At 46.7% G+C, this 25,301-nt stretch overlaps 1 protein-coding gene across 2 annotated transcripts in view; it reads left to right on the top strand.

Annotated features, from left to right (window-relative positions):
- The first annotated feature begins 3,966 nt into the window (after nucleotides 1-3,966).
- LOC149364351 (calpain-A-like) overlaps nucleotides 3,967-25,301 on the top strand; it is a 45,942-nt gene continuing 24,607 nt past the window's right edge. The window contains exons 1-2 of one of the 2 annotated variants that reach the window (XM_089574293.1): nucleotides 3,967-4,162; nucleotides 24,186-24,365. In XM_089574293.1, coding sequence (XP_089430419.1) covers nucleotides 4,127-4,162; nucleotides 24,186-24,365 — 216 coding nt within the window. In that variant the 5' untranslated portion in view covers nucleotides 3,967-4,126. Of the gene's footprint in view, nucleotides 4,163-12,477; nucleotides 13,142-24,185; nucleotides 24,366-25,301 lie in introns of those variants that run through there. The other variant, XM_089574294.1, reaches the window with a different exon arrangement.

Raw genomic sequence — 25,301 nt, forward strand, 5'->3', positions numbered from 1 at the left:
CGCGTCGAGTCGTCCTCAGGAGTAGGGAGCATCGGCCGCACCTCCACCAGTGTCACGACCAGAGGGGCCGTGGAGATAGGCGTCGGGAAGAACCCAAGACTGGGAGCCTTCTTTTAATCACAGCAGCAGGTTCCAGGGCACCGAACAGAACAAGCGCGCCTCGAGAGCACACCGCCGCTTCGTCGTCGTCTTCTACTCAGCGCGGAGGCCGCGCGGCGCGTTAGGCGCGTGGCAATATAACAAAAAGGAAGAAATTAGCAATTTACTAGAAGAGACGCATTCAAAGTGTTCAGCACAAGAACATTTCTTCACGCTACGAGATTCACAGAAATTTGTGACAGTTTCTCCCGGCAGAACAGACGGATAGAGTGTTAGGGTTCGTGTGCTCAGTCGAAATTTTTAGAGTGTAATAATATTGAGTAATGTGGGGATAGCATAGCTCAAGTAACTGAGTGTCGTAAGATGTATGTACGAGGTGTAAGTACAAGCCATTTTTCGTCTTTCTTGTCCGTCGAGCTCGCAAGTTTTTCTGGCAGGTGGGAGAAAAAAAAGTATATGAAAGTATTGTTCTCTTTCTCAAAAGATTTGTAGATTAGCAATAACTTATGTTTATAAAAGCAGAATAGCGGGAGAATGTTATATTTCTTGCAGAGGAGCTGCAGGATGCCAGAAGAACACATTAGCGATATAACTAACTGCTTAATTTTTAAGTTGAATTTTTTCAGTCCGTCATGACAGTCGTGCTGCAGAAAATAATAAAATAATGAAGAAAGGATAGTACTAGAAAACTTTAGAGAAGAATTTTAGCTTTGATTGGTGAAATTTCTCTCAGTCTTGCAGTAACGGAAGTCGCTAGATATTTTCAACTGGATATAGCTGCATGCTCCAAGTTAAATGCTTTGAAAATAGTGTGCCACGTATTTTCACCGAATAAATTATCTGTTTGTTATCTGTACCTAGCCACAGATTCAATGACGTTAACTGATGTTTTCTTTCTGCAATTATTACTACGACCTGTAAACTAATTGCATTTTTGTTATAACGTCTGTGAAACAATTCAAGTGAATGAAAAGCTGAATTTCTTTCTGGCAATGTGTAGGCGTCAGCATGTTAATTTTAAGATCTCCGCCTAAATAGAGTTTGGTTTAACGTCCAAAAGCGACTCAGGCTATGACAGACGCTGTACTGAAGGGCTCCGGAAATGTCGACCACCTGGGTTCTTTAACGTGCACTGCCATCGCACAGTACACGGGCCACTAGAATTTCACCTTCATCGAAATTCGACCGCCGTGGCCGGGATCGAACCCGCGTCTTTCGGGTCAGCAGCCGAGCGCCGTAACTACTGAGCCACCGCGAAATAGGGGTCTTGACTGTTAATTGAATTGTGCACAAAATGTTTGTTAAGGAAAGTTATAACCTTAATAAGAAATCACCGGAAGGTGACCAGTACTTCACCACAAAAATATTTCTTTCGTTGCTGCGAGTTAGCGCCTTACAGCCAGAATTCAGTTCGCAGAAGTCGTTCATAGTTTCAACGAAGACGTCATTTTTTATCAGAAGGCTGGCTCAACAACCACGCTTATGCTTATGGTAATGCGAAAAGTAGTGATTGCCATGGAGATTCAACACACGTGATTTTCCGGCACACTATGTTTCGGTCAGTGTTATTATTGCGAGCGCTATGCCTTATGTGTAAACCTCGTATTCTTTACGTACGGCTGAGCGAATGTTTTGATAATACACCGATTTGGTTAAAATTTTCCTTTCTACCACGGATCAGATACAGCGGTGAATGCTTTCTTAAAGGACAACAGACACCTAGTTTTAAATGCATGATCTCTTTTTTGTAATGACGCTTGAGACATTAGATATATAGATTACCAAATGGTGTCCGCCTACGACCGCTAAATTATTGAAATTTAGTTTCTTCTCTCGTGCTATTTCGGTTTCGGTGCCATCAACCGAGCGATGGCTGTAATGGGTAAGGTGTGTTTAGAACACGTTTGTCATGAAAATAATTGAAATATAACCCCCGATACCTGTTTGTTGTCACTCCAGCTCTTTAGGCAGGCTGCCTTAAAGTTTGTTGTCAATTATATCTAGGCATCATGCCACTATATTTTGTGTTTTGTTTTTTTCATGCTTGCGGAACAGCACCAAGAAGAAATTCAATTATAAATTTTGCGATACTAGGCTAATACCACGAGGTGTAAACTAAAACCTAACGCCCCATCTGAAAGAAGAAAACATGCACGCAAAATTTGGTATCTCTAGACCTTGAAGGAAGTAGTACAAGCAGTAATTAACGATCTGAAGCCCCGCTGATGTATGTGACATGTTATTTTATTTTTTGCATGCTTTTTGGCCCTTTCTATCTCTACGGTCACATTGGTACACTACAATTTTAGTTGGGATTTTCTGGCGTGTATCATCCACGGAAAGCTGAGCAACAAGCAGATGGAGCGCCTGTAACCATTAGATAACCGGTGGATACCCGGCAGCACTGGTAATCGAACCCCGCTCCTCCCGTATGCGAGGCGGATGCCCCCCCCCCCAACCACTAGGCCACCGCTGCAGTAGTAAAAAAGGGTCCCGAAGTGGAATATGGTAGTCCAGTATGAGCATATTATTGATCATAGACGACAACTGCGGCTGTGAAAAATATTCTAATAATGCTGCTACTTCAATGCTAACGAAACTAAAATGTTAGAATGCTGTTTCACAGCTTCACTTCACTTCCATAGTCAGTAAACTGCAGATACATGCTGGCCACACAGGTGGCCGTTGGGATAAAAAGGGTTATGAGCGCTCTATAAGCGGTTTCCTTTTCTCTTACTCTGTTGTGACCACATACGCACTTGGCGCCGGATGAACGGCTTCTTAATAATAAATCTTCATTAAGGAGTAGTCATTACCCCGCAGAACTAGACGTTCTTAGAGCTGCGGCCAAGCTCAGGCAATATGCCAAAATGTTGTCTCAAGAGACGAAACACAATCAAATGGTGCCAGAGCATGTTTTGCACCACGCCCTATAGCTATATCCTTGACCTTTGTTACTGCCCGCATACCTCACTAACCGACAATTCGCAAACCAGTTGCCAAGAATATCTAGCGACTTTCATAAAACAAAGCGAACTTCACGCTTAAAAGCAAAAGATCTTGCATAGGCGCGCCTGTCGACTAGCATAGATAACATCCCTGCATGGTCGATATGCGCACTCGTGACTGTCGAAAAGTGCCCGCAGCTTTCACGTGGCGTCAAGGCAGCCTTGCGTGTCGCCTGTCCTATCGATCTAGTCACGTGTCACGCAGGAAAGAAAGCATAAGAAGCAAAACGTGGCACCTCCTTGAACAAAACATAAGCTTGAAATTTACTCGCACACTGATCGCGTGCCCGAACGATCGCTCTGGAGCCTTCATTAAAGACTCAACGCCTGGCTTCGTCTTAACTGAAGCAAACTTATTAATAATGCAACACCTTTTCCCTTGCATCACAAGAGATCGTACTGGCAAAAATGCGCGACACTCAAATAGTCTCCATTTCGCGTTTTACTGCGAGCGAATGTCAGCGCGTGCAGGCGTTCTCTGCATGAAAAGCAAAACGTTTCGCAATATCGGTGCGACTGCAAAATCAATATCGTCGGCATGGTGAAGCTCCAAGCGCCAGAAAGACGGGTATAAAGAGAAAAAGTTTAAAAAATCAAAAGAAATGTGGGAGCATCAGCCCAGTCTCTAGGCTACAACAAGGACTTCTTTTTAACGTCTGGGCGCCTGGCACAAACAAGCCCTCTGAATGAAACATTAGAGGAGGGGCCAAACGGCTCGCGACCTCGGAGTCAATTAGTTATGGCGCAAGATGTAAACACGTCTCGTCTTCTTCGGCGCCAGTAAGACCCGCCAAGAACTTCCTCCTATGGGTAACGGATGCAGCAAAACACTAAAGGTACAAGCCACGAAGCTTATATTACCGTGCACCACACAATCTTGGCCGACCGGTTTGCCCGTCGCGTGTTTTGACGCGAGCGCCCTTGCCGGCAATCTGCTTCCGACCGTCGGCATCGCGACACACGCTGCCTACCACGCTGTTGACTCCGCTTCACTCGTAGAGGAACGCCGTCTCGCAGCGATGCCGCCAACAGAAGAGAAAGACCGCTTCTACAAGGTAGGCCGAAATATTCCAGTTGTGAGCGAAAAACCGCTTTCACTTTTTGATTTACGTTGCTTCCATCATATCCCTTTCAGGCGCCGTTTTTTGTTTTGACTAAAATCAATTATTTTTTCACTTACGTAGTATATTCAGGCCTCAAGAAAGCGAATTTGTTAGTCTTCGAACGTGAAAGATCAGCAGGTAAGTTTTTACAAAGATATGAAGAATTGCGTACAAAGTGTCAGATTTGTTAGAAATAATAACATCGAAATGTACTCGTGTGTCAGGCAAACACTCTAGGGATCGTGAAATCGCTTTGTGCTTCGAAGATTCACATTACGCTCGAAATTCAGCAAAAACAATCGATGTTCTCACTTGCGGCAAAATCTGTCTGCACAAAAACGGCGGACAAATTGCTACCTAGCTCACTCTTATGTGAAATATTGTTTACTGCATTCGCTGCATGGCACAAAAAAGCAACTTATTAGCAACAAGAAGGGTGCTCAATTTGACTGAAATAAGGAAATCACTGTTCCGGGCTCCTATTTCTCAGAAAAAGCAGTAAATTTGCCGTTTACACAATTTTTTTACAAATCGCCTGAAAGGGTTAAAAAGCTCAGACTCTTATTTCTCCCCTAATTCCAACCAACAGCGCCCAGTTGCAGACCAGGCTAGCCTGCCTCGTGCTTACTTCTACCTCACCCTTCGAGAGTTATTTTCCCCATACGCTGAAATAAATTGCTGTTATAACTTCACCAAAGTGAATGCGCTTTTCTTCGTATTTATTCGATGCAGTCATGGTTGCTATTTGCATAGTTTCTATTTTCTTTTTTCTGTGAAGGCAGTGTAAATGAAATTAGGTTGTACGTAGAGAAGCATACTAATTAACTCACCTGCTCTTGTTAGGCTTAAGGAAGACTGGAGTGCGCTCAATTATATAAGGAAGAGAAGCGTAGCGACGATCAAACCAATCGCCTGACTTCCACAAATCGGTTAGTTCTCTCTCGACGGCATCACGCAACCACCTGAGCATTTCCAGGTGCTGGTAACCGCCTGGCCTTGCGGTACAAATTTAAAATAGACGCGCCTTTTGAGCTCAGAGCACGAGATAGGAATTTATATCGAGTTATTGGTTCTGCTTATCGATGGACGTCCGGGTCAGGGTTGGTCTTCGCGAGCCATAACACCACGTCTCAACTGAGAAACGCTTGCCTGTCTAAAAACTTATTTCAGAGCTTCTGGAAGCATTCTGACGTTTCGCCAACTGATTATTTTGAAGAGCTCGATACAAGTGTCTTGTCACTTCGCGCCCCTCCTCACAAAACCGACGAAGGCGGTGCAAAGGCACAAGGAAAAAAAAAAAAAACTCTTAGGCGATCATCGGTTTCTCGTTTAAATGTGTCAGGAGCTGAACGTTCGTTATACCCGAGGTTGACACACTAAAGTTCGTTATATCCGAAGGGGGACACTCAGGTTCGTTATATCCGAGGTCAGCACACAAAGTTCGTTACATCGATGGTCCAGACACGAAAGTTCGCTTTATGCAAGGTGGAATTGGCAGGTCCATTACATCCGACGTTAACACACGAAAGTTCGTTATGTCCAAGGTGGCATACGCGGGTTCGTTATATCGGAGGTTAACACATGAAAGTTCGTTATATCAGATGATGACACATTAAATTTCGTTACAGCCGAGGTGGAATACTAACGTGCGCAATATCCGAGGTAGTGTGCCAGGTTCGTATAAGTATACATGTATACTAAGTCCGTTCGTAGTCTCGCGGGCAGGTTTCCACCTGCTAACCATGGTAGGTGCGCCACGTGCCAGTGGGTACTGACAGACGGCGGTCGCCATTTTCGCTTGCCCTGATCCCTCTAATGCTAACGAATAATTAAAATGCACTGATCTCGCGAGCCTTTATTACGATTCCAATCCACAACTCCGCTTAGTCAACCGGCTGAGAGGGCGGTGCAAGTCATATAAAAGGTCTGCCGATCACAGGGTCTGCACTCAGGCCGTGAAGAGGAGCATTTACAGCACATCAAATCTGAAAATATTTGGACGGTGAAGAGGAGTCTATTCCTCATCCCTGAGGACCGTGGTAGCCTAATAAGAGCCATAAGTTACATGCTATACTGTTTAAAAACATACCCTAAGGATTGGCAAGTTTTGGCCAGCCGGGCACCTCGCGTCTGACACCCCTTCGGTGTCTAAAAAAATTTGCTCGATTTCGAGGTATGTCGACACGAAGTGTTATGCAGCAAACAAGTCAGAAATTCGCAGTTGCTGCATAGCTGTCTCCCTTCTTGAGGAGGGCAAATTAGCAACATTCGTTGAGGAGGTTCTCTGCACCAGGAACGATAAGGTGACGTTCCTCACAGTAAGTTATCCCTTGTTGCGGCATCATCAACCGCAGAGCTTTACACAAAGTCATCGCACAAATACAGATACCAGAGTGTTTAATAACAGCGTTTCTGAACCGTTGTTACTTAAATTCAGTAAAACTGAGCAAACGTACGTGCACGCGTAACGTGGAAATGCGCGCGTATGATGAACCAGATCCGTCTCTCTGACAGCGTACTCACCTCGTTCGGCGCTAAAAGAAATAGTTGCCACAAGGTACTCGCACCTGAGACCTCAGAAGCCACGCGCTAGGAAGTCGCCCTTAAAGAAACTGCGAGGACAACTCCAACCAATTGATGCCCTCAGTAAAATTCGATTGTCTGTCTTATTTTGCTTCCGTTGACGTTCACTCGGCCGCAGATGAAACTTGAAAAATTTTCTGTTGCAAACTGATTGTTTTTTTCGCTACTCGATTCAAACTCATGCCTTTGATGATGACGACGAAACTGCACTGAACTCGGTGATCATGGGCAGGAAAAGGATGGCGATGTGATATAGCCTCGGAGATCTGTGAAGAAAGTGAGTACGTCATCGCAGTTTGCTTGTGAAAGTGAGCGGTGGCGGCGACGCCTGCGTTTCATTTTCCCACCTTTTCTATCGGCCATTCTGTGAAAGCACCTCCTTGCAAGCCAGCGACGACTTTTATGCGCACATACTTCGTTTTTTCCTAAAATCGGCGGTATGTTGGTGTGCCCGGAAATAAGCGAGCCAATCACATTGGAGGAAAGAAAAGTCCGCATCAGCGTAGACCTCGAGAGTGCTCTTTCTAGTTACTCGCATGTTAATCTCTCTCCCGGCAGATGGTGTCAGAAACAGGGCGTCGAACCGGAACTGAACCCGAACCCGAAACCGGAACCGAACCCGAATTTTCGCCCGGAACCGGAACCGAACCGAACCGATATTTTTTTCGCCATCTTGGAACTGAACCCGAACCGGAACGATTCAAAGGAACCGTTCCGAACCGGTTCGGGACCCGGTTCAGCCCCAGTTTTTTTGCATTCCGGCATACGTCTTGTTTTCTGACAAAATGAGATGATCTATCGCATAGATTTACCCACCCGTAGCTGTCTGCGCTGGGAAGTGCGAAAATTGTACCCAGTGTATGCGGCAGCAAACTTACAGGAGATGTGGTGCCTGGGAAGAAGCCTAATTGACCCTTCTGTAATGTACTACCGCCAATTCTAAACACTTGTACAGTACGGTCCACTGTTAAAGGGAACACGCGATTGCGTGGCCTCCGCGCTTCGAGGAGTGCTCCTGCCGAGATGTTGCGGGCATTGTCGGCACAAGACGCATGTGCAGTAAGCATGACGGCTGGTGACTCCGCGAATGCGCCTGATGTCGCCTATTCTCGCCGCATCCAGGCGGCAGGGCTTTGTGAAGCGCAGAGCACACGCGATCGCATGTTCCCTTTAACAATGCACCGTACTGTACGTCAGGTTTATGTGAAATTTTGAGTTAGGAGTTAGTACTCCTCCCCTTTTACATATTTGCGTAAATCTTTAATCTAAGTATTAGGACTGCTCTAACTCAATAAAGTACTATAGACACCAAACTTTTGCTTGCGGCCTTTCTTCTTTCAAACAATGCGTTAGATATTGCTGTACATGGAGCACCGCGTGGTATTCACCAACACATAATAAATAATTTATACTTGAATTTCTTTTTGACCCTGTTTCAGTTTCACCAACATAACGATGGGTGTGACGTGTAGTGGAAATTAGGTCGCGTTAGGGGCTATAAAACGGCAGAATAACTGCTGATACGTCGTTCGTTGTAATGATAGGTCTTGAAGCCGGCTGATTTAAGTGCAACAGTGAGTCAAAACAACGTATCAGCGTTTGTATTATTTTCCCGTGCCTCAGGTGAACTAATGTTGAACTCACGTAACAGCCATCATTCGGTTGATGAAACCGACACAGCATGGAAGAATAAATTCTTTTCTAAATTATTTAGCGGCAGTAGCCGAATACCACACGGTGATCTATGCATTCTAATATCTATGGCGTCATTTGAAAGGAGAAAACGCAATAAAACTGGGTGTCTATAGGCATTTTAGTACCGATTGAGAATGCCTTCCTTTTCTTTGCGTCATTTCCCACAGATAGACAAAATATTAGCGCGAGGACACAACAGTGTTGTGATGGTGGTTTTTGAGAAAAGGAATTAAAGGGCGCATTTTGTCTCACTTCTTGATGGGCACCTTAACCGCGCCATAAGAGAGGGAGGAAGGTGGGGTGGAAGAAAAAAGAGAAACAGGCGCAGTAGGGGTGGGCTCCGGAATAATGTCTACCAGCTGGGGATCCTTAAAGGGCAACTGCATAGGTTTTAGAAATCGGCGAGTTTTAAAGGGTCAATTTGTGAAACTTCCAGGTAAAGTATGCGAAGTCCTTTTGGCCTAGCATTTGAAACGGTGACGTAATCACCAATTAAAATTCCGACGGCCTTCAAGCTTCTCCGCAGCGCACAACGCTAAGGGGGGACGCATCGGGAACGTAGAGGGCACGTGCGGCGGAAATTTTGGTGCCTCGGAAGTACACTGCGTACGATAAAGTCCCAACTGACTAAAGCTTCAAGGGAGACCTATTACTCGCGCTACGGGGTCTCCCAAACTGCTGAAGCAGGAGGGTCTTGTAGATGCAAAATCCATCGGCTTATCGTCCTACACCTCATAATGTGGATTATAGCGTATATACATAGCCGATTTCCATTAATTTCGAGTTCATTTCATTTTCCGGCTCTTGCCGTAAATTCGTCTTTTTGCTGTGGACAATAAATAAAATAGGTAAAGTGAGAACATCTCACATTAAACAATTTTTTCATGCTCATGTAACGCAGTAAACACGACAAAAGGAAGACGGGAGACGACACGAGCGCTGACTAACAATTGGTTATTTTATTCTGGGATAAGTATATAGAGGCGCAGGACACAGGAAACAACCCCTAAAAACAGAACAAAGGTTAAAACTTAAAAATCATAATGCGTATGCACATCACATCCTGACGTCTTTTTAACGAAATTCGAAGAGTATCTTCCACAGCAGACGGCACTCCCCTATATCCTGTATCCTGGACCTCACACCACGCCAAGAAAGCCTGACTCCTTATCTACCAAATTGATAGATGGTGAAGCAACACTCATCGGCTTCTTTTCTGATCCCATTGGCCTCGACCAACTCCCTACAAATGCAAACAGCGTTATTAACCAGGACACTTGTCTTATCTACTGGGGGAAGCAATCGTAGCACTCGCTGCAATGCAAAGCCAAGTTGTACGACACAGCTACTTTTTTCACCCATCTGTGATGTTCGAACAAATACTCATTGCTTCTCCACTTAGAAATACAAATTTCCTGTTTAATCACCCTGATCGAATTTTTAAGTAGATGGTGGAGGCCTTTATGATCAGGATGGAAGCAGATGAGCGTGTGTCTTCACCATACATGAATTTAGTTGATAAGGAGCCAGGCTTTCTTGGCAACTGTGTGAGTTCCAGGAGATAGGGGAGTGCCGTCTACTATGAAATATAGTCTTCGAATTTCGCTGAAAAAGATGTCATCACTCGACTATAATGTGCATGCGCAGTATGGTTTATTTAGTTTTAATCTTTGCTCTTCTGTTTTTTGGATTGTTCACTGTGTCCTGCGCCTTCATATACTTTTCCAAGAAGGTAACAACCAGTTGTTAGTCAGCATCTGTGTATTCTCCAGACTTAGTTTTGTCCTTTTTCCCTTACCAACTAGCCCAGTATTATGTTCTCGTAAACAAATCTTTAGATTTTTTATTTTGTACAGTGATGTGCAAGAAAAAAGAAAACGCATAGCAAAATTGACTGAAACCCATCGGCGTTATAATTTTTTTGTCCTGAACCCGTTTGAACCCGTTTGAACCGGTTCGAGATGGTCCGAACCGGTTCGAACCGGAACGGAATGGCCCTCTAGAGCCGAACCCGGAACTGAACCCGAAAGGCGTGAACCCGAACCCGAACCGAACCCGAAAAAATGCCGGTTCGACACCCTGGTCAGAAAGGCTAACGACGTCCTTACATTGATATGCACAAAACAAAACCATGACTTTCGTGTTCATCTGTCTGGCTGACGTCACCCTGACGTCACATAGGACAACTGCGCAGTGAGCAGCGTGAACGAGATTTCCAGGCGAGGCACACAGAAGAGCATGATGAGACGCCCATACGTTCTCAGCTTTCTACCCCCATTCGCGTTCTTGTTTTTCTTCTTACTCCGCGGATCATGTGCTCCGACAAGCATCGTCGAGAAACTTACACCTCTGAGGCGCTACACAATGTATTATTCTCCGCATGTCCAACCCTCCAACATGCAGCGATTACAACTGAGCATCCTCCTCCCGACATCTTTCTTGGGACGGCCCTGAATCAGTGAAAATAATTTCCATGATCACGAAGAGGATTTCCTTTTTATAGGCCTCCATGCGTTGGTGACTCTTGCGACGACTTCGCATGAAGCCTTTACGTAGCGCTTAATGTATTAAGCTGCTAACGGTCTTCTGACGCCATCACCTTATTCCATATAGTGCTGTTCATATTTTACGCATGAACACTTAATAACCCACAGTGGAACGAATAGTTCGGAAAATTCCGAAAAGCTGCAATAAAATTGGTCACTAAAGAACTATAACTGCACGCAGCTTTGTAGCCCTTTGGCTGGTTGAAGTGGGTGTTAGTTGAAATTATTCACTTGCTTATTGGATATTCTTTTTCAAGCATAGTTTGCAGTTTGTTTCGTTTTTAATGCAGTCGCAGTTACTCGTGAAGCCATCAGTAACTAAAGAAGGGACAAATTTGAAGACTGCGCCAGAAAGGCCGCATGGATACATGTGTGTCTAAATCAAAACGCTTGCGGGAGCGAAATAGCCCTAGCTGCATTGCGTTCGCAAAACAACGCCAGGTTTTCAGGACAAACGTTGCTTTAAACAAGTGAAATGTCTTTACTGCTGCTTCATAAACACATTTGTATATATTACACAGTTGAAGGCGTGCTGAAGCGCCCCTCGTTGAAGGCCAACTTTGTTTGAGGGCATCCCGTTCCGTCTAGGCGAGGCTAGTGCGATGGAAACTACTGGCGCTGGGCACTGCGTGCCTCAGGCAACGGGCGCAACACGCAAAAATTTACTTGCCCGGATTGTGCATTTTTCTACCCTCTATTTTTAAAGCACGTTTGTAAACATGATAGACGCTTTTACAGAAGGTCTGAGTACTTTTGTTATGTTACTTTTAGTGAAGTGGGAATACGAAATAAACACATGAATGTGTCCAAAGGCGTTCTCCGGAGGCCCTTCAAGTTAGTGTGTTTGAGCCTATGGCAATATTTAGCAAATATTTCGCGAGAAACATGGTACCAAGAATACTGTGTCCGCGACTACACCCGATCGTGTTGCCAACGGCGTGACAGTTCTTTGCAGTGATGAATCGCGCGACCACGCAGATACGCTGAAATCTCGGCCGAGTAGTGTTCGCCTGAAACTCGGTCAAAACAAGAGCGGCGTAATGAGAGCCGAGTGTTGCTCTCTGACCCAGGGTAACGGGAGTGTGCTGCGTCCGCTCGATATCATATCGCAGGAAGCAGGCGCACTTTAAGGACTCGAGCTTGTTAAACGCCCCCCCCCCCCCCCCCCCCCCCCCTCGTCTCGGGTTCGACGAGCGAGTTTAGCGTACATATCGCTGGCGCCCCTAGATGACTCCTCAAGCCTTCGAGGAATTCAGCCGCTAGCGAAGGAGAGTAAAAAAAAGTAACCCAATTAGGTAATCAGTCAGCCCTTTCGGTACGGGCGACGGCAGACATACCCAAGTATGGGCGGTCAAGGACAGTGCCAATGCTTCAACGCGTCGCCACGCGCGTTCCCCCGGAGCGGTTGCCGCAATAACAGCAGAGACATAAAGAGGACGGAATGTGTATCAACTAAATGTGAAACCTCCGGCGAAGGTCGGGCGGCGGCCGGAGTCGAGAGGATGTCAAGTGGCTGAATTAAGCGGCGTCCGCAGTAATCCGAAGATAGCGTATAGCGCTGCGCGGCCTCCACCGAGCAAAACAAATTTTCGCCCTCTCCCTCGCTGTGTCCCTCCCTCTTCTTAACTTGGGCCTCAGAGCCTGTCTAGGCAGCCTTGCGCGGTCAGTGTGCGCCGTCTGGAGTGCCGAGGAGGAGCGGTCCTCTGTCAAAGGGTTTTCGTGTGACAGACAATTAGTCAAAACAATCCCAGCCATCGGCGCGGAACGAAGGGTCAGATAAACAGAGAAAAAGCTTGCGTCAGGAGGCGGGCTCTATCGTCGTGCAGTGTTTTGAGCGTATCCAAGCGTTCGCGGCGCCGGCGACGTGAGGCGGCGGGGGGTTATTTTAATCGCCCCGCGTTACCCTCAAGAGCGGCATTTGTCGAGGCTGAAGAGGCCCCGTCTGTGAGGCAGCGCCCACATCGTCCACAGTCGTCGGCAGCGTTGTTGCCTCGGGAGTCTTGCAGCTCCGTGGATAGCTGGCTAGTTGCAAGGTATTTCTTCCCGGCAAAGAGATAAAATAAGAACAGCCATGGCGGATCGTCACGACAAGGAAAAGATCTACAAGGTAAACTAATCGATCGGCTCGTTCTGAGCATCATTTGTTATCCTCCCCTTCGCCGCCTTTTGCCCCTGACTTCACGGTATGTAGTTGGCCTAAGTTAACCCGTTTCCTTGCCGGAACGTGTTCCGCTTGCCAAGTCGCTTCGCTTCTCCCTAATGACCGTATAGTCGACAGCAGCACGTGCAAGGACATGCAATTAGTATTCGAGCGCAAACAAGAACTCGCGCTCGACTTCGTGTTTAAAGAGGATTCATCCTTGGCTAACTTGTCAGCACAGAACTTCACATGTGTGCGTGACATCAGCGTGCACGCTAATCAGATGACGATTTCATGACAGTCAGTATGGCATGCAGCCAGAGATTTTGTCAAATTTGGAGTTCTTTCTTTTGGGATTTTCTATGGACAACACTGGAGTGTCATGATGGTAGTTTCGTGCTTGCGTTAATGCAGTTGTCTTCTAAATCCGATTCTAATTAACCACTAGAACCAACGATGTAATTACATACTAGTTCATGTATGCTGAAGATGTGAGCGGAAGACTTTAAGTGGTCCAAAAGTGTGAACCTATGGACAAAAGCAATAAGTGCCGTATTCTCGAAAATCAATCTCAAAAGCACGCGTTAGACTATGATAGCAAGGCTTTTAATACTAATAGCTGAGAAGTACAAGCGCTGTTTGTAGCCTGGGGAATAAGCACAACTTCTAGGCCTCACTTTAATCCATGTTAAAGATGTTGCGCTCCTTCATTTATGCATTCCCTGTTGAAGCATTGTTGAAGCTCCAAGAAAACTAGTTGAATTACTGCCCCAAGTTGTTCGCCTGCAAGTGCAGTTGGAGTGCTTTCATTTATCCTCTACCACCGAATCGTCTGTAATAGGTGAAAGCAAAATGTTGCCTACCTCTCTGTCCGATATCCCACAGAACGCTGAAATGCATTAATTAGCATGAAAAACTTCCAACTGTTAACTGACCGTATGTGTCGTCTTAATTCTTGTCTGGACCTTTTGCTGCTCAACATATGTAAAATACACTGTCTGCTTATGGTCATTAAGCATACTGATTTTTTTTTTATGAAGCGAGTCCTGCAGGAGAAAACAATGCTTGCTTTATGTTGTGCAGAGGCAGAAATTTTCAACGGAACAAATCTATATAAGGTGAAATTTTAGTCCAGAAATAAGAATACGAGCTATGCCTCAACGCAGTCAAAGCTGCACAGGCATATTCAGGATTTTATTTTTCACTTTAAAGCAAATACAAAGCGAATTATTTTTCCATTAAAAAGCAGTTAATATTTCACTTTCGCCAATATGTGAGAAGGAAAATCCACTCATTGAGTTTCGACGTGACGCACGGGCTGCTTGGCTAACTCGGCAATGGTCTGCAAACAACACCCACTTTGGAAGGTATGAGAAAACTAAAGATATGCGAGTACGGCTGTTGTTCTGTCGAGGGACTGAGCACTTGTTAACATCTTGACGAAGTTTTATAATGGGTTAGGTACGACATTAAGTAAGGTTATCATGCCTGTATTATGATCGCTCTGTTAGTAAAGTAAGGGCGTTGGTGAGCATGACGGGAATAATGGTAGCTTCAGTTATCACATGAGGTTAAAAAAAAAAAGGAGAATGCACGAATCACAACACTTCCGGAACATAGCACACAGTTTTTTACATGAATATCACATCTTAAGTGCAAATTATCTCTAAACCCTAATGGACAAAAGGAGTATTTTCAACCCTCTAAGACATCAACATCATTGAAAATATATATTGGAAGTCGCCAAATACTGATACTTCGTTAAAAGGCTCAATACGATGAATAGCTTTCTTTGATAAGTATTTGAACGGTAACAAAGTCCTCAATCCTCCCAAGCTTTAGACTGCTGGATGTACTAGGGAGCCCCGCTAAGCAGCTTAGAAGCAAACCCCTTGGGCTGTATACTTTTGACGGGGGCTGTACATGATCACGTGTTCAAGCCGCTTTGAAGTGCCCTTGTGGGCAAAAGGCAGCACCCTACTACGGCCGGAAGTGCACTGCGCTGTTCACTCAGCAAAATTATATAAGAAATACTGGATGTTATAGTTACATTTAGTGCGCAGAGAATATAGGGGCTGTGTCTTCAGGTTTCACTTGTTACTCTACCACCTTTCACGCCATTACTCGATCAGCCCTTTATCCTATATCCTCACAGGCAAGAATTTAAAGTTTTTCTTTCTATACGAACATTATTCCTTTGTGTTTTTTTTATTCCCCTCACGACCTGGAGCTTTGATTACCTACGGTCTCGTTCTTCGTCCTTATATCAGTGATGTGATTGGCTGAAGCCATTTTGGAGCAGCTTTTTGGAGCAGCCAAATGGGAATTTTGGAGCAGGGAAACAAGCTTTTGGAGCAGCTCAAGGCTCATTGCAAGTGAAAAAATTGACTTTGCGAGAAGTAAAATAGTAAAATAAGGAGGAAACCTTTGGGAACAAAAAGGTGCTGTTCAATAGGATGTTAGGGTCATTTCGATGCGAGGAAAATGCAAAAACACCCGTGTACTAAGATTTAGGTGCATATTAAAGAACCCCAGGTGGTCCAATTCTGGAGTCCCCCACTACGGCGGGCCTCATAATCAGATCGTGGTTTTGGCAATAATTTAATTAAATTAGAGGCAATTGTGAAACATCATATGTTGGCCCAAATAACTAATTTTAGAACTTCAGTGTCATGTAAATTTTTATGCGACCAAGTATAGATCAGCGCTGTGCTATAGCCGCCAAGCACCTATAGGACAGCAGTTATAAATGGACAACAAGAATTCACTGGAACTTTTATTTAAAAATGACTAGAATGCAGATCACAAGCTTACAGAAAAACAATGAAATAACACTATCAACGTTTCGAACTGAATAATAATTATGTACACGACAGCACAACTTTTCGGCTTCTTGGCCTATCAAAAAGCAGTGGACCTATTCTGTGCCTTTTTTCTGTGAGCAACATCATTCAGTCTTTAACTGCAAAATACTGCCCAGTTGGCTGCCTTAGGCGACATTTTGTCAACAGCAGCTGAAAGCCTTGTTTTTCCTTCAGCAAGCATGGCCTGCCCACTTTCCATATCACCAAAATTCTTCATCTTTATGCCATTGTTGATGAGCAGCTCTGCATTCACCAGCATTTTCTTTGCTGTTTCTACTTCCAGCTTGAGGGTTTTGTCAGCATCACTTGGTGTCATCTTCGGCACATTGGCACGCTGCCGTTTGGCAGCCTGCTCTTCTTCAGCTGCCAAACGTTCTCTGTACCTTTTGCTTGCCCCTCGCACTGCTCTGACAACATCAGGCGTAACATCAAAGTGAAAATGCGCGTTTGGCGCAGCTTTGGCGCACAATAACAAAAATGTAGCAGGATGTAGCAGGTTTTGCCTTTTGGCGCACATCGGCGCAATTGGCGCAGCTATCACATCACTGTTATATTTAGCGCTTTCAGTGTGACGTGCAATTCATTACAGCTGATATATTTGTCGATGCTAGAAGCGCGTCCCACCAGGCATCGGGTACAGGATCACCGCCGCAGTGCCGAAGGAGGAAGGAAACGTGGGCCGGAGACGGGGAGTAGGGGAAGTGAAGGAAAAAACTGTATTTACATAGTTACATGAATTTACATAGAGCGGGGCTGAGAATGGCTCTCAGTGGAAGGGGAACGTCTTCGTCAACCGTAGTCGACTGGAGCTAGCAGGCTTCTCTCGGCCACACTCACGGCCGAGTTAAATATCGTCCGGTTTCCCCAGATCCCTGGCTGGGGAAAAATGGTCGACGAGCACTGTCCAATCGGATGGACCGAAGGGGACCTCCTTGTTACCGCCCACGGCTGGGCAGGTGCGAGCTTGTCCACTCTGTCGCAGCTGGGTCGAAGAGAGGGGAAGATTGCTGACTCATCCAGCCCCGCGGGGAAAGGAATCTCCTGAAGTCTTTCAGCAGGGGAATGAACTTGCCTCCCCGCCGATTGCCCAGAACGCGAGTCGGGGACACAGAATTCTTCAATTATCCGCCAGCGTGACGGCGCCGCCAGGTCGCCTCCGCATTCACGGTGGTTGCTCGGACAATAGCTCCTGGGCCTCGCCTGCCTTCGTCGCCGCTGCACTCCGTTCAAGGAATTTCGCTGGGGTTTTGGCTGACAATGGCCTTTGACATCCCTGCCACACTAATCCGCTGAGGCTCGGAGGGGCATTCCAAGCTTCTCACTTCCCATGGTCGTCGCGAGGTTGTCGACCTTGGCGATTGTTCACGGTAGCGGCTTGATCGGGCCCACGTGGTCCGAAGTGGACACAGGTGTGACGGGAACACACAAAGAGAACCGTCATTTTTCATTTCTTGACTTGGTCAGTGACCCAATTTTCCTTTGTGAATAAATAACACAAAGGGAGTTAAAGGGGGGGGGGGGTAGAAACACAACAGCACGTCCGCCGCCCGAAGAGGTCTCGTAGTGGTTGCAGCCAACGCTGCTGCGCGCAGAGACCTGGAGTTGTGTCCGTTCGGCCTTTGGTCACAGCTGGGCCCAAAGGTTCTTCTTGCTTCGTTGACAGCTGTAACGAGCTCAACCAGCAAAGTCCAAAGCCCAACAAGCAGAAAGCGCCAAACTGACTTCAAGAACTGCCAAGCTGTTTTCGGTCAACAAATCTCTTTAGAGAAAATGAGCTGTAGCGTGAAATTTACGTCCTCCTCCGAAAGTTGACATGTTTGACCAAACCAGAATACACAGAGCTTGTTTAGCCAAAAGGGAGGAAAATTTCCTAAAATTTTGGGGGGTGCCGTAGCACGGTGTATGTCACAGAAAGCCACCGCCCGTGAGAGCACAAAGGGAAGGTGGAGCTGCTGAACACACATACAAAACAGACGAAAAAAAATGATTCCCGCTAAAGCAAAAAAAAACAAAATACAAATTTGCATAGCGGATTAACGTCCGTGGAGTCAGGAAAGGGCATTACACGGGAAAGCTTCGGCTGAGGCCATCAGCGTTTCCATTACCTCGCACTTTACTGCAACGCATGTAAACTGAGTCCGGCAATGCCAATCTCCAAATTTTCGCTCTCATCCTTGTACAGGAGAGATATATGAGCAAAAGACAAAAAACAAGCATTAAACTCAATATGGGATTATGCGTCATATCCGCCCCTTGCGCGGCCGCGGTCCGACAGCTGCTTTAGCAGATGAGACATTGCATAATGCTAGGAATTTCAGCTTGAATTTCTGTACAGGAGAGTTAAATGAACAAAAGAAACAAGCATTCAACTCAAGACGGGATTATTCCTCGAATCCGTATACAAACAGCGTTGCGATCAGAGGAATTTACTGGTTCCTATTCTTCAGCCGCCCCCTGCGCGGCCGCGGTCCGATAGCTGCTCTAGCAGGTGCAACAGGACACAAGGCTAGGAATTTCAGCTTGGGACCCTTAACTGTTCCTCGTCCAAGTCTCGCGGTTCTGAAGTTTGGCTGACGCTCAGAAAGCAGAATGCGAGAAGGGAACGAACGAGTGCGAATGCCGTGCCAGCGTATCCGTCTCTCTCGGATCGGGTTCGCGCGTTGCGTTCTCTTGGCTTGTGTTCCCACGGGGCGGGTGCGAACTCTTGAGCACCGAGGTGCCAAATTGGGGCGGCTACGCGGTTCGGATTTGAGTCGAGCAGTCAACAAGAGCCGCACTTTCCCCTTAATTAACTCTTCCCTTTTGGCCACCTCTTTACGCTGCCGCTCCGTGGAAACCCTCGCTGTTGGTTTGCGGGGCGCGTCACTAGCCATCGCGGAACCGTCACAGGTTAAGTCGTCGGCGTTCGCCTCATTTCCAATTTGTGATCCAGCCTGCTCTGGCTCACTACCGTGAGAGTTTATAAGGGTTACAGGGTCACGTTTGCCCTCTTCACCCGCGTGCTCTGCTGGCGCTGCGAATTCTGGAGCCTTCGAACTGGTGAGGACCTGCGCAGCGTTATCTCCAAGACTAAGGCCCTTTTCTTTGGGCAGCCTATCCAAGCGATTTGGGAAAATCGAGGGATGCTGCATAGGCAGGTCTTGGGAGACGGCTGCCTCGGTCAGACGCAGCTCGAGCGGGCTCTCGATCGCGACGCGGGCAGTAAGTTGGTCGTGTTGGATACCTTTCCTATCCTTATACTGGCGGTACAGCAGGCCAGAACGGAGCTGGAAAGGTATGTTCTTCCGTGACACACCTAGGTCACTTTGGTGACTCAAGTTTCGTAGAGTCTGGTTTTTCTCTTGCTCAGCGGTGAACGTTTCTCTGTCCACACGAAGGAGTTCGAGAAAGCCATCTGAGTGGGGCAACACTAGATTCGTTTTCAGTTCCTCACCTAGCCCCAGCTCATTATTTGCGCCTGCTTCGGAAGACTCACTATAGCTTGCACTACTATCGGTGCTCTTTACCCCTGTGCTAAAAGTGAGTAAGTCCTGGGCTGGCTCGTCATTAGGTAGCGCGGAGCCGTCACGGGTAAAGTCGCCGGCATTCGCCTCATCGACAGTTTGCAATAAAGCCTGTTCTAGCTCATCACCGTGAGAATTTATAGGCTTCGGGCTTACAGGTTGAGGTTTGCCCTCTTCAACCACGTGCTCTGCTGGCGTTGCGACCTCACGAGCCTTCGAAATGGTAAGGACCTTCGCAGCGTTATCTCCAAAACTAAGGCCCTTTTCTTTCGGCAGCATATCCAAGCGATTTGAGAAAATCGAGGGATGCTGCTTAGGCAGGTTTTGGGAGACGGCTGCCTCGGTCAGACGCACCTCGAGCGGGCTCTCGATCGCGACGCAGGCAATTGGCAAAGACACGCAGTTTTCCGGTTGATATATTTGTCGATGCTAGAAGCGCGTCCCACCAGGCATCGGGTCCAGGAGCACCGCCGCAATGCCGAAGGAGGAAGGAACGTGGGCCGGAGACGGGGAGTAGGGGAAGTGAAGGAAAACTGTATTTACATTATTTACATAGAGCGGAACTGAGAATGGCTCTCAGTGGAAGGGGAACGTCTTCGTCAACCGTAGTCGACTGGAGCTAGCAGGCTTCCTTGCGGTAAAGGCGTTCTTTTTCAATCCTGTCAGCCTCCTTCTTAGCGGCTTCCTTGCGGCAAAGGCGTTCTTTTTCAACCCTAACGGCCTTCTCCTTGCGTTCCCTTTCAACCCTGTCGGCCTCCTCCTTAGCGTTCCTGATTCCCTCCTGAATTGCTTCCCAGGTCTCCCAAATTTTGTCACCCTCCTCCTTAGCACCACATTCCTTAATAGCCTCAATCAGCTGCGGCTTTCTGTGACTTTTCCTGGCCTCAATACCCAGCTTTTCACACAGCAACATCAACTCTGGCTTCTTTAGCTTGCTCAAATCCATGGCAACTTCCGAACGAGGACTTTCATAAAATAAGCTGCTACGTGAAATGCTTAAGCGAGCACGTGCAGAAAAAACAATCTACAGGTAGTGATAAATTTCCAGAGTTATCAAGCCTGGCAGATTCTTAAAGAAAGTCAAGCGCTCACCACTGCTGAAGCCAGGACCAAGCGTGGAAGATCCCACCGCTGCCACCAGTTGATATATTTGTCGATGCTAGAAGCGCGTCCCACCAGGCATCGGGTACAGGATCACCGCCGCAGTGCCGAAGGAGGAAGGAAACGTGGGCCGGAGACGGGGAGTAGGGGAAGTGAAGGAAAAAACTGTATTTACATAGTTACATGAATTTACATAGAGCGGGGCTGAGAATGGCTCTCAGTGGAAGGGGAACGTCTTCGTCAACCGTAGTCGACTGGAGCTAGCAGGCTTCTCTCGGCCACACTCACGGCCGAGTTAAATATCGTCCGGTTTCCCCAGATCCCTGGCTGGGGAAAAATGGTCGACGAGCACTGTCCAATCGGATGGACCGAAGGGGACCTCCTTGTTACCGCCCACGGCTGGGCAGGTGCGAGCTTGTCCACTCTGTCGCAGCTGGGTCGAAGAGAGGGGAAGATTGCTGACTCATCCAGCCCCGCGGGGAAAGGAATCTCCTGAAGTCTTTCAGCAGGGGAATGAACTTGCCTCCCCGCCGATTGCCCAGAACGCGAGTCGGGGACACAGAATTCTTCAATTATCCGCCAGCGTGACGGCGCCGCCAGGTCGCCTCCGCATTCACGGTGGTTGCTCGGACAATAGCTCCTGGGCCTCGCCTGCCTTCGTCGCCGCTGCACTCCGTTCAAGGAATTTCGCTGGGGTTTTGGCTGACAATGGCCTTTGACATCCCTGCCACACTAATCCGCTGAGGCTCGGAGGGGCATTCCAAGCTTCTCACTTCCCATGGTCGTCGCGAGGTTGTCGACCTTGGCGATTGTTCACGGTAGCGGCTTGATCGGGCCCACGTGGTCCGAAGTGGACACAGGTGTGACGGGAACACACAAAGAGAACCGTCATTTTTCATTTCTTGACTTGGTCAGTGACCCAATTTTCCTTTGTGAATAAATAACACAAAGGGAGTTAAAGGGGGGGGGGGTAGAAACACAACACAGCCCCCTAAGACATCCGCTGAGAAACGTGGTCGCTTTATTCTTTTTTTCCCAAAACAGATCATTGGCACAGTATTGTATATAAAAAACCAACGATTGTATAAGGCACTGAAGGTACAAAACAAAAGCATCTTTCACTAGTATCACAGAATCTCCGCTAATGTAAGTTTGGTTTATTGGGGTTAAACGTCCCAAAGCAACTCAGGCTATGAGGGACGCCGAAGTGGAGGGCTTCGGAAATTTCGACCACCTGGGATTCTTTAACGTGCAGTGACATCGCACAGCACACGGGCCTCTAGAATTTCGCCTTCTTCGAAATTCGGCCGCCGCGGCCAGGATCAAACCCGCGTCTTTCAGGTCAGCAGCAGAGCGCCGTAACCACTGAGCCACCGCATCGGGGCTCAGTAATGTAAGTTAATTGTTCCTTTATAACGGGCACTAAATCAGCCTTCTGGGTACTCAGAAGCACGCCCGAATAGGCTAGTTTACGGCTCCAACTATAAATAGGAAGTGTTCTCCCAAAATAAAAGCCCCAGCTTTCTGTTTAACAGAGTAGCGGGCTAGCGAGCAGCGAAACTCAAGTATAGAGGGCCCTTAGCTTCTCGGAAATCTCTCCTTGTCTCTTACGCGCTCGCAAGGCATAACATGTCAGTCAACAGCTTTGTTTATAGGTATACTTGTTCCTCTCCAACAAGCGGTCTTCCTTCAAGCGGCGACTCAGTACACACTAGGGGGGGGCCGCAACAATTCACATCCTCTTCCTACCACACAGACGCGACCCTTCTCTTGGACTGCAGCCAACGGGCGAACAAAAGAAAAGGGACGTTAACCCCTTCGTTCGGCAGCTTCTTCGGCCTCTGCCTGGCACGTAGTAGGGAGCAGACTCGGTGTCGTGTACCGGTCTTGAAGGCGTGCCAACACAAGGGGCGTTTCTAGCGTCGTTTCGAAGAATTACAGCCACAGTGCTTCACGTTGTGTCCGATATAGTCGGTCCTTTGTTCGGGCCGTCTCGAGAATGCTGCTGCAGTCGTCTGAGTCGTTTTGAGTGTCCTGTAGATAACGGTCTATCTCTATTTCTTCTTGGGCTACGCTGATGTGCTTGGCCGACGGAAGGCGATAGGCGCATGAGGGCCTGCTGTGTCTGTCAAACAATGCGACGGCCGAGTTCTGGGTGGTGCTCTCGTGCATTGGCAATCTGTTTTGTTGTTTGAAGTTTCAGCTAAAAGTGCCGAAAGCTACCCTCTTACTTTGCAACTCCAGCTATCTTAGACACTGCTTTTCAATATTTCACAGTGTCCTCACAATTAAAACTGGTGTTATGGACATATTGATGGGAATGCTCTAATTTTCCGATGGGTAGCAAAATCTATCATGTAATGTTTGTTCGGCGCTGGAACCGTGCAGACAAGAATCCCATAGAAAACAAATGTGCTGCGTTTTTGACAATAAATGGCATGAAATTATCAGCAACCCGATGGGGGACCTGTGGATATATAGATTGCTATTGTGCAGCCTTAATATATCCGAGAAATTACGTTCATTAAATCCTTTCCTTTTGAAAAATGCGCTTTTCCGGAATGTCTGGGCATGATAAGCGACGGCTGCAGCCCTACACATTAACAGAGCTTATTGTGCTACTGGTGGAAAAGAAACTGGTTTTATGAAAAGATAACACATATTTAAAAAGGCGCCGTTTCGAAGAGTATCAAAAAACGGTAAAGGGAGTATTACATGAAACACAATGAACAAGTGTTTCAGATATTTTAAAATAAAACACAGACACCACAATGTTTAATAATAATAGAAAAAAGCCAGAGGATCCCACCGTGAGCAACCTGCAGGGCTGTCCTCCTCGTTCAATATACCAAGTCGTTTTTCTCATCTAGCAAAGAAGGAATCTTATTTTCAACTAAGATTCCCACTTCTCTGGAGCTATGTTCATTTTCTGACCAGATAAAGGTCATTGAACTTTATATTTAGTGGCCAGTGGTTTACTCAAGCATAACATTACACCAGAACACCACAATTAGAGGTTACCTGTAAATCACCGAGAGAAATCTACAAAAAGAAATCGGATATGGCGGCAGTACAGGTGTGGTCCAAATGGGTTAGGTAGAGTTTAGTTCTTCGCAAATCTAAATTTTCAAGCAGGGAAAGGCCATCATCATCATCATCATCAGCAGCCTGACTACTCCCACTGCAGGGCAAAGGCCTCTCCCATGTCTCTCCGATTAACCCTGTCCTTTGCCAGTTGCGGCCACCGTATCCCCGCAAATTTCTTAATCTCATCCGCCCACCTAACTTTCTGTCGCCCCCTGTTATGCTTGCCCTCTCTTGGAATCCACTCGGTTACCCTTAAGGACGAGCGGTTATCTTGTCTTCTCATTACATGCCCTGGCCAAGCTCCTCTTGATTTCGACTAGGATGTCATTAACGCGCGTTCGTTCCCTCACCCACTCTGCCCTCTTCCGATCTCTAAACGTCACACCTATCATTTTTCTCTCCATAGCAGGGAAAGGTACACGTTTGAATTAAACAATGTCATGTACGTGCATGCAGTTCGGTGAGCGGTTCTCTGGCACCAAGACGAAGAGCGGGGATCCTCAGGACTACGAGGCCCTTCGCCAGAAGTGCCTGAAGTGCAAGGATCTCTTCGAAGACCCAGAGTTCCCCTGCGCCAAAGAGACCGCATGGGGCACCACGAAACCCGAATTCGAAGTCGTCTGGAAGAGACCCTCGGTGAGACCACAAAACCGCCATGTGTCGATGCCTGGAACAAAGCGCAGCATTAAACATGAAGCATGATTAAACGCTATACCAAGCGCATGCTTATTGCATGCATATTGCATAACCTAAGATGTTATGCAATTTTTAAAAATAGCTATTGATTTAGAAGAGCGCTTTTTTACGGCACAGCATTTTCAGCGGTGTCGCCAATCAGAATAAACCTAAGACGTACTGTCGAGTAGGCTTATTCACTGACAGGCGTCTGGCCCACCATAAGTAATATCCGTGTCAATTTTTAGAATTTCGAAAATGCCGTTACCCTCGAAGTTGTGCCCCAACAAATTTTGGCTATTTACACGAGTTACATGCACTGGAAGGGTTGTTTTGCCTGCAATCTTTTCGAAGGCTGATGTTTTTTGGCGCGATGTAGGTAAAACATGTAAACGAGAGAGCAAGAAATAAAACTAATATGAAAGGAAACATTAAAAATAAGGCTCTATGTGTTCTGTTTCGATTCCCATTGCTCCGCACTTTTGATAGTGCGAAACATATGCGTTCGTCCCATCGCGCTTGCTGCCGCAGCAGAAGGATCGTAAACTCGATTATACTACTGATGAAGAATAAAAGTTGCTGGTAATGAACACTGATTTCAATGGTGCAAGGGTAGCTGCGACCAAAGAACGCCAGGAGCAGTATTAATGGTTTACACAGATCTCCAAGGTGTGCATTACTGCTAATTTTATGTAAATCTCTATAACTCTCGTTAGAGGTGTATGCAACTTAATGAAATGGGATGTTTTGGCAAGGATAACAACGAACTTCCAGAAGCCTAAAATCGCCTTTTAAAATGAGGCAGAGGTGAGCGCTAACAGAAAAATTAGCATGCAAACCACTTTCCTAATGGGCGACATTACTATTAGTCAAATGCTTACCAAAATCTACCAGTTT

Source organism: Amblyomma mixtum, chromosome 2 (assembly GCF_055824585.1).
Source record: "Amblyomma mixtum isolate Tamu chromosome 2, ASM5582458v1, whole genome shotgun sequence".
In the NCBI taxonomy this organism is placed as follows: Eukaryota; Metazoa; Arthropoda; class Arachnida; order Ixodida; family Ixodidae; genus Amblyomma; species Amblyomma mixtum.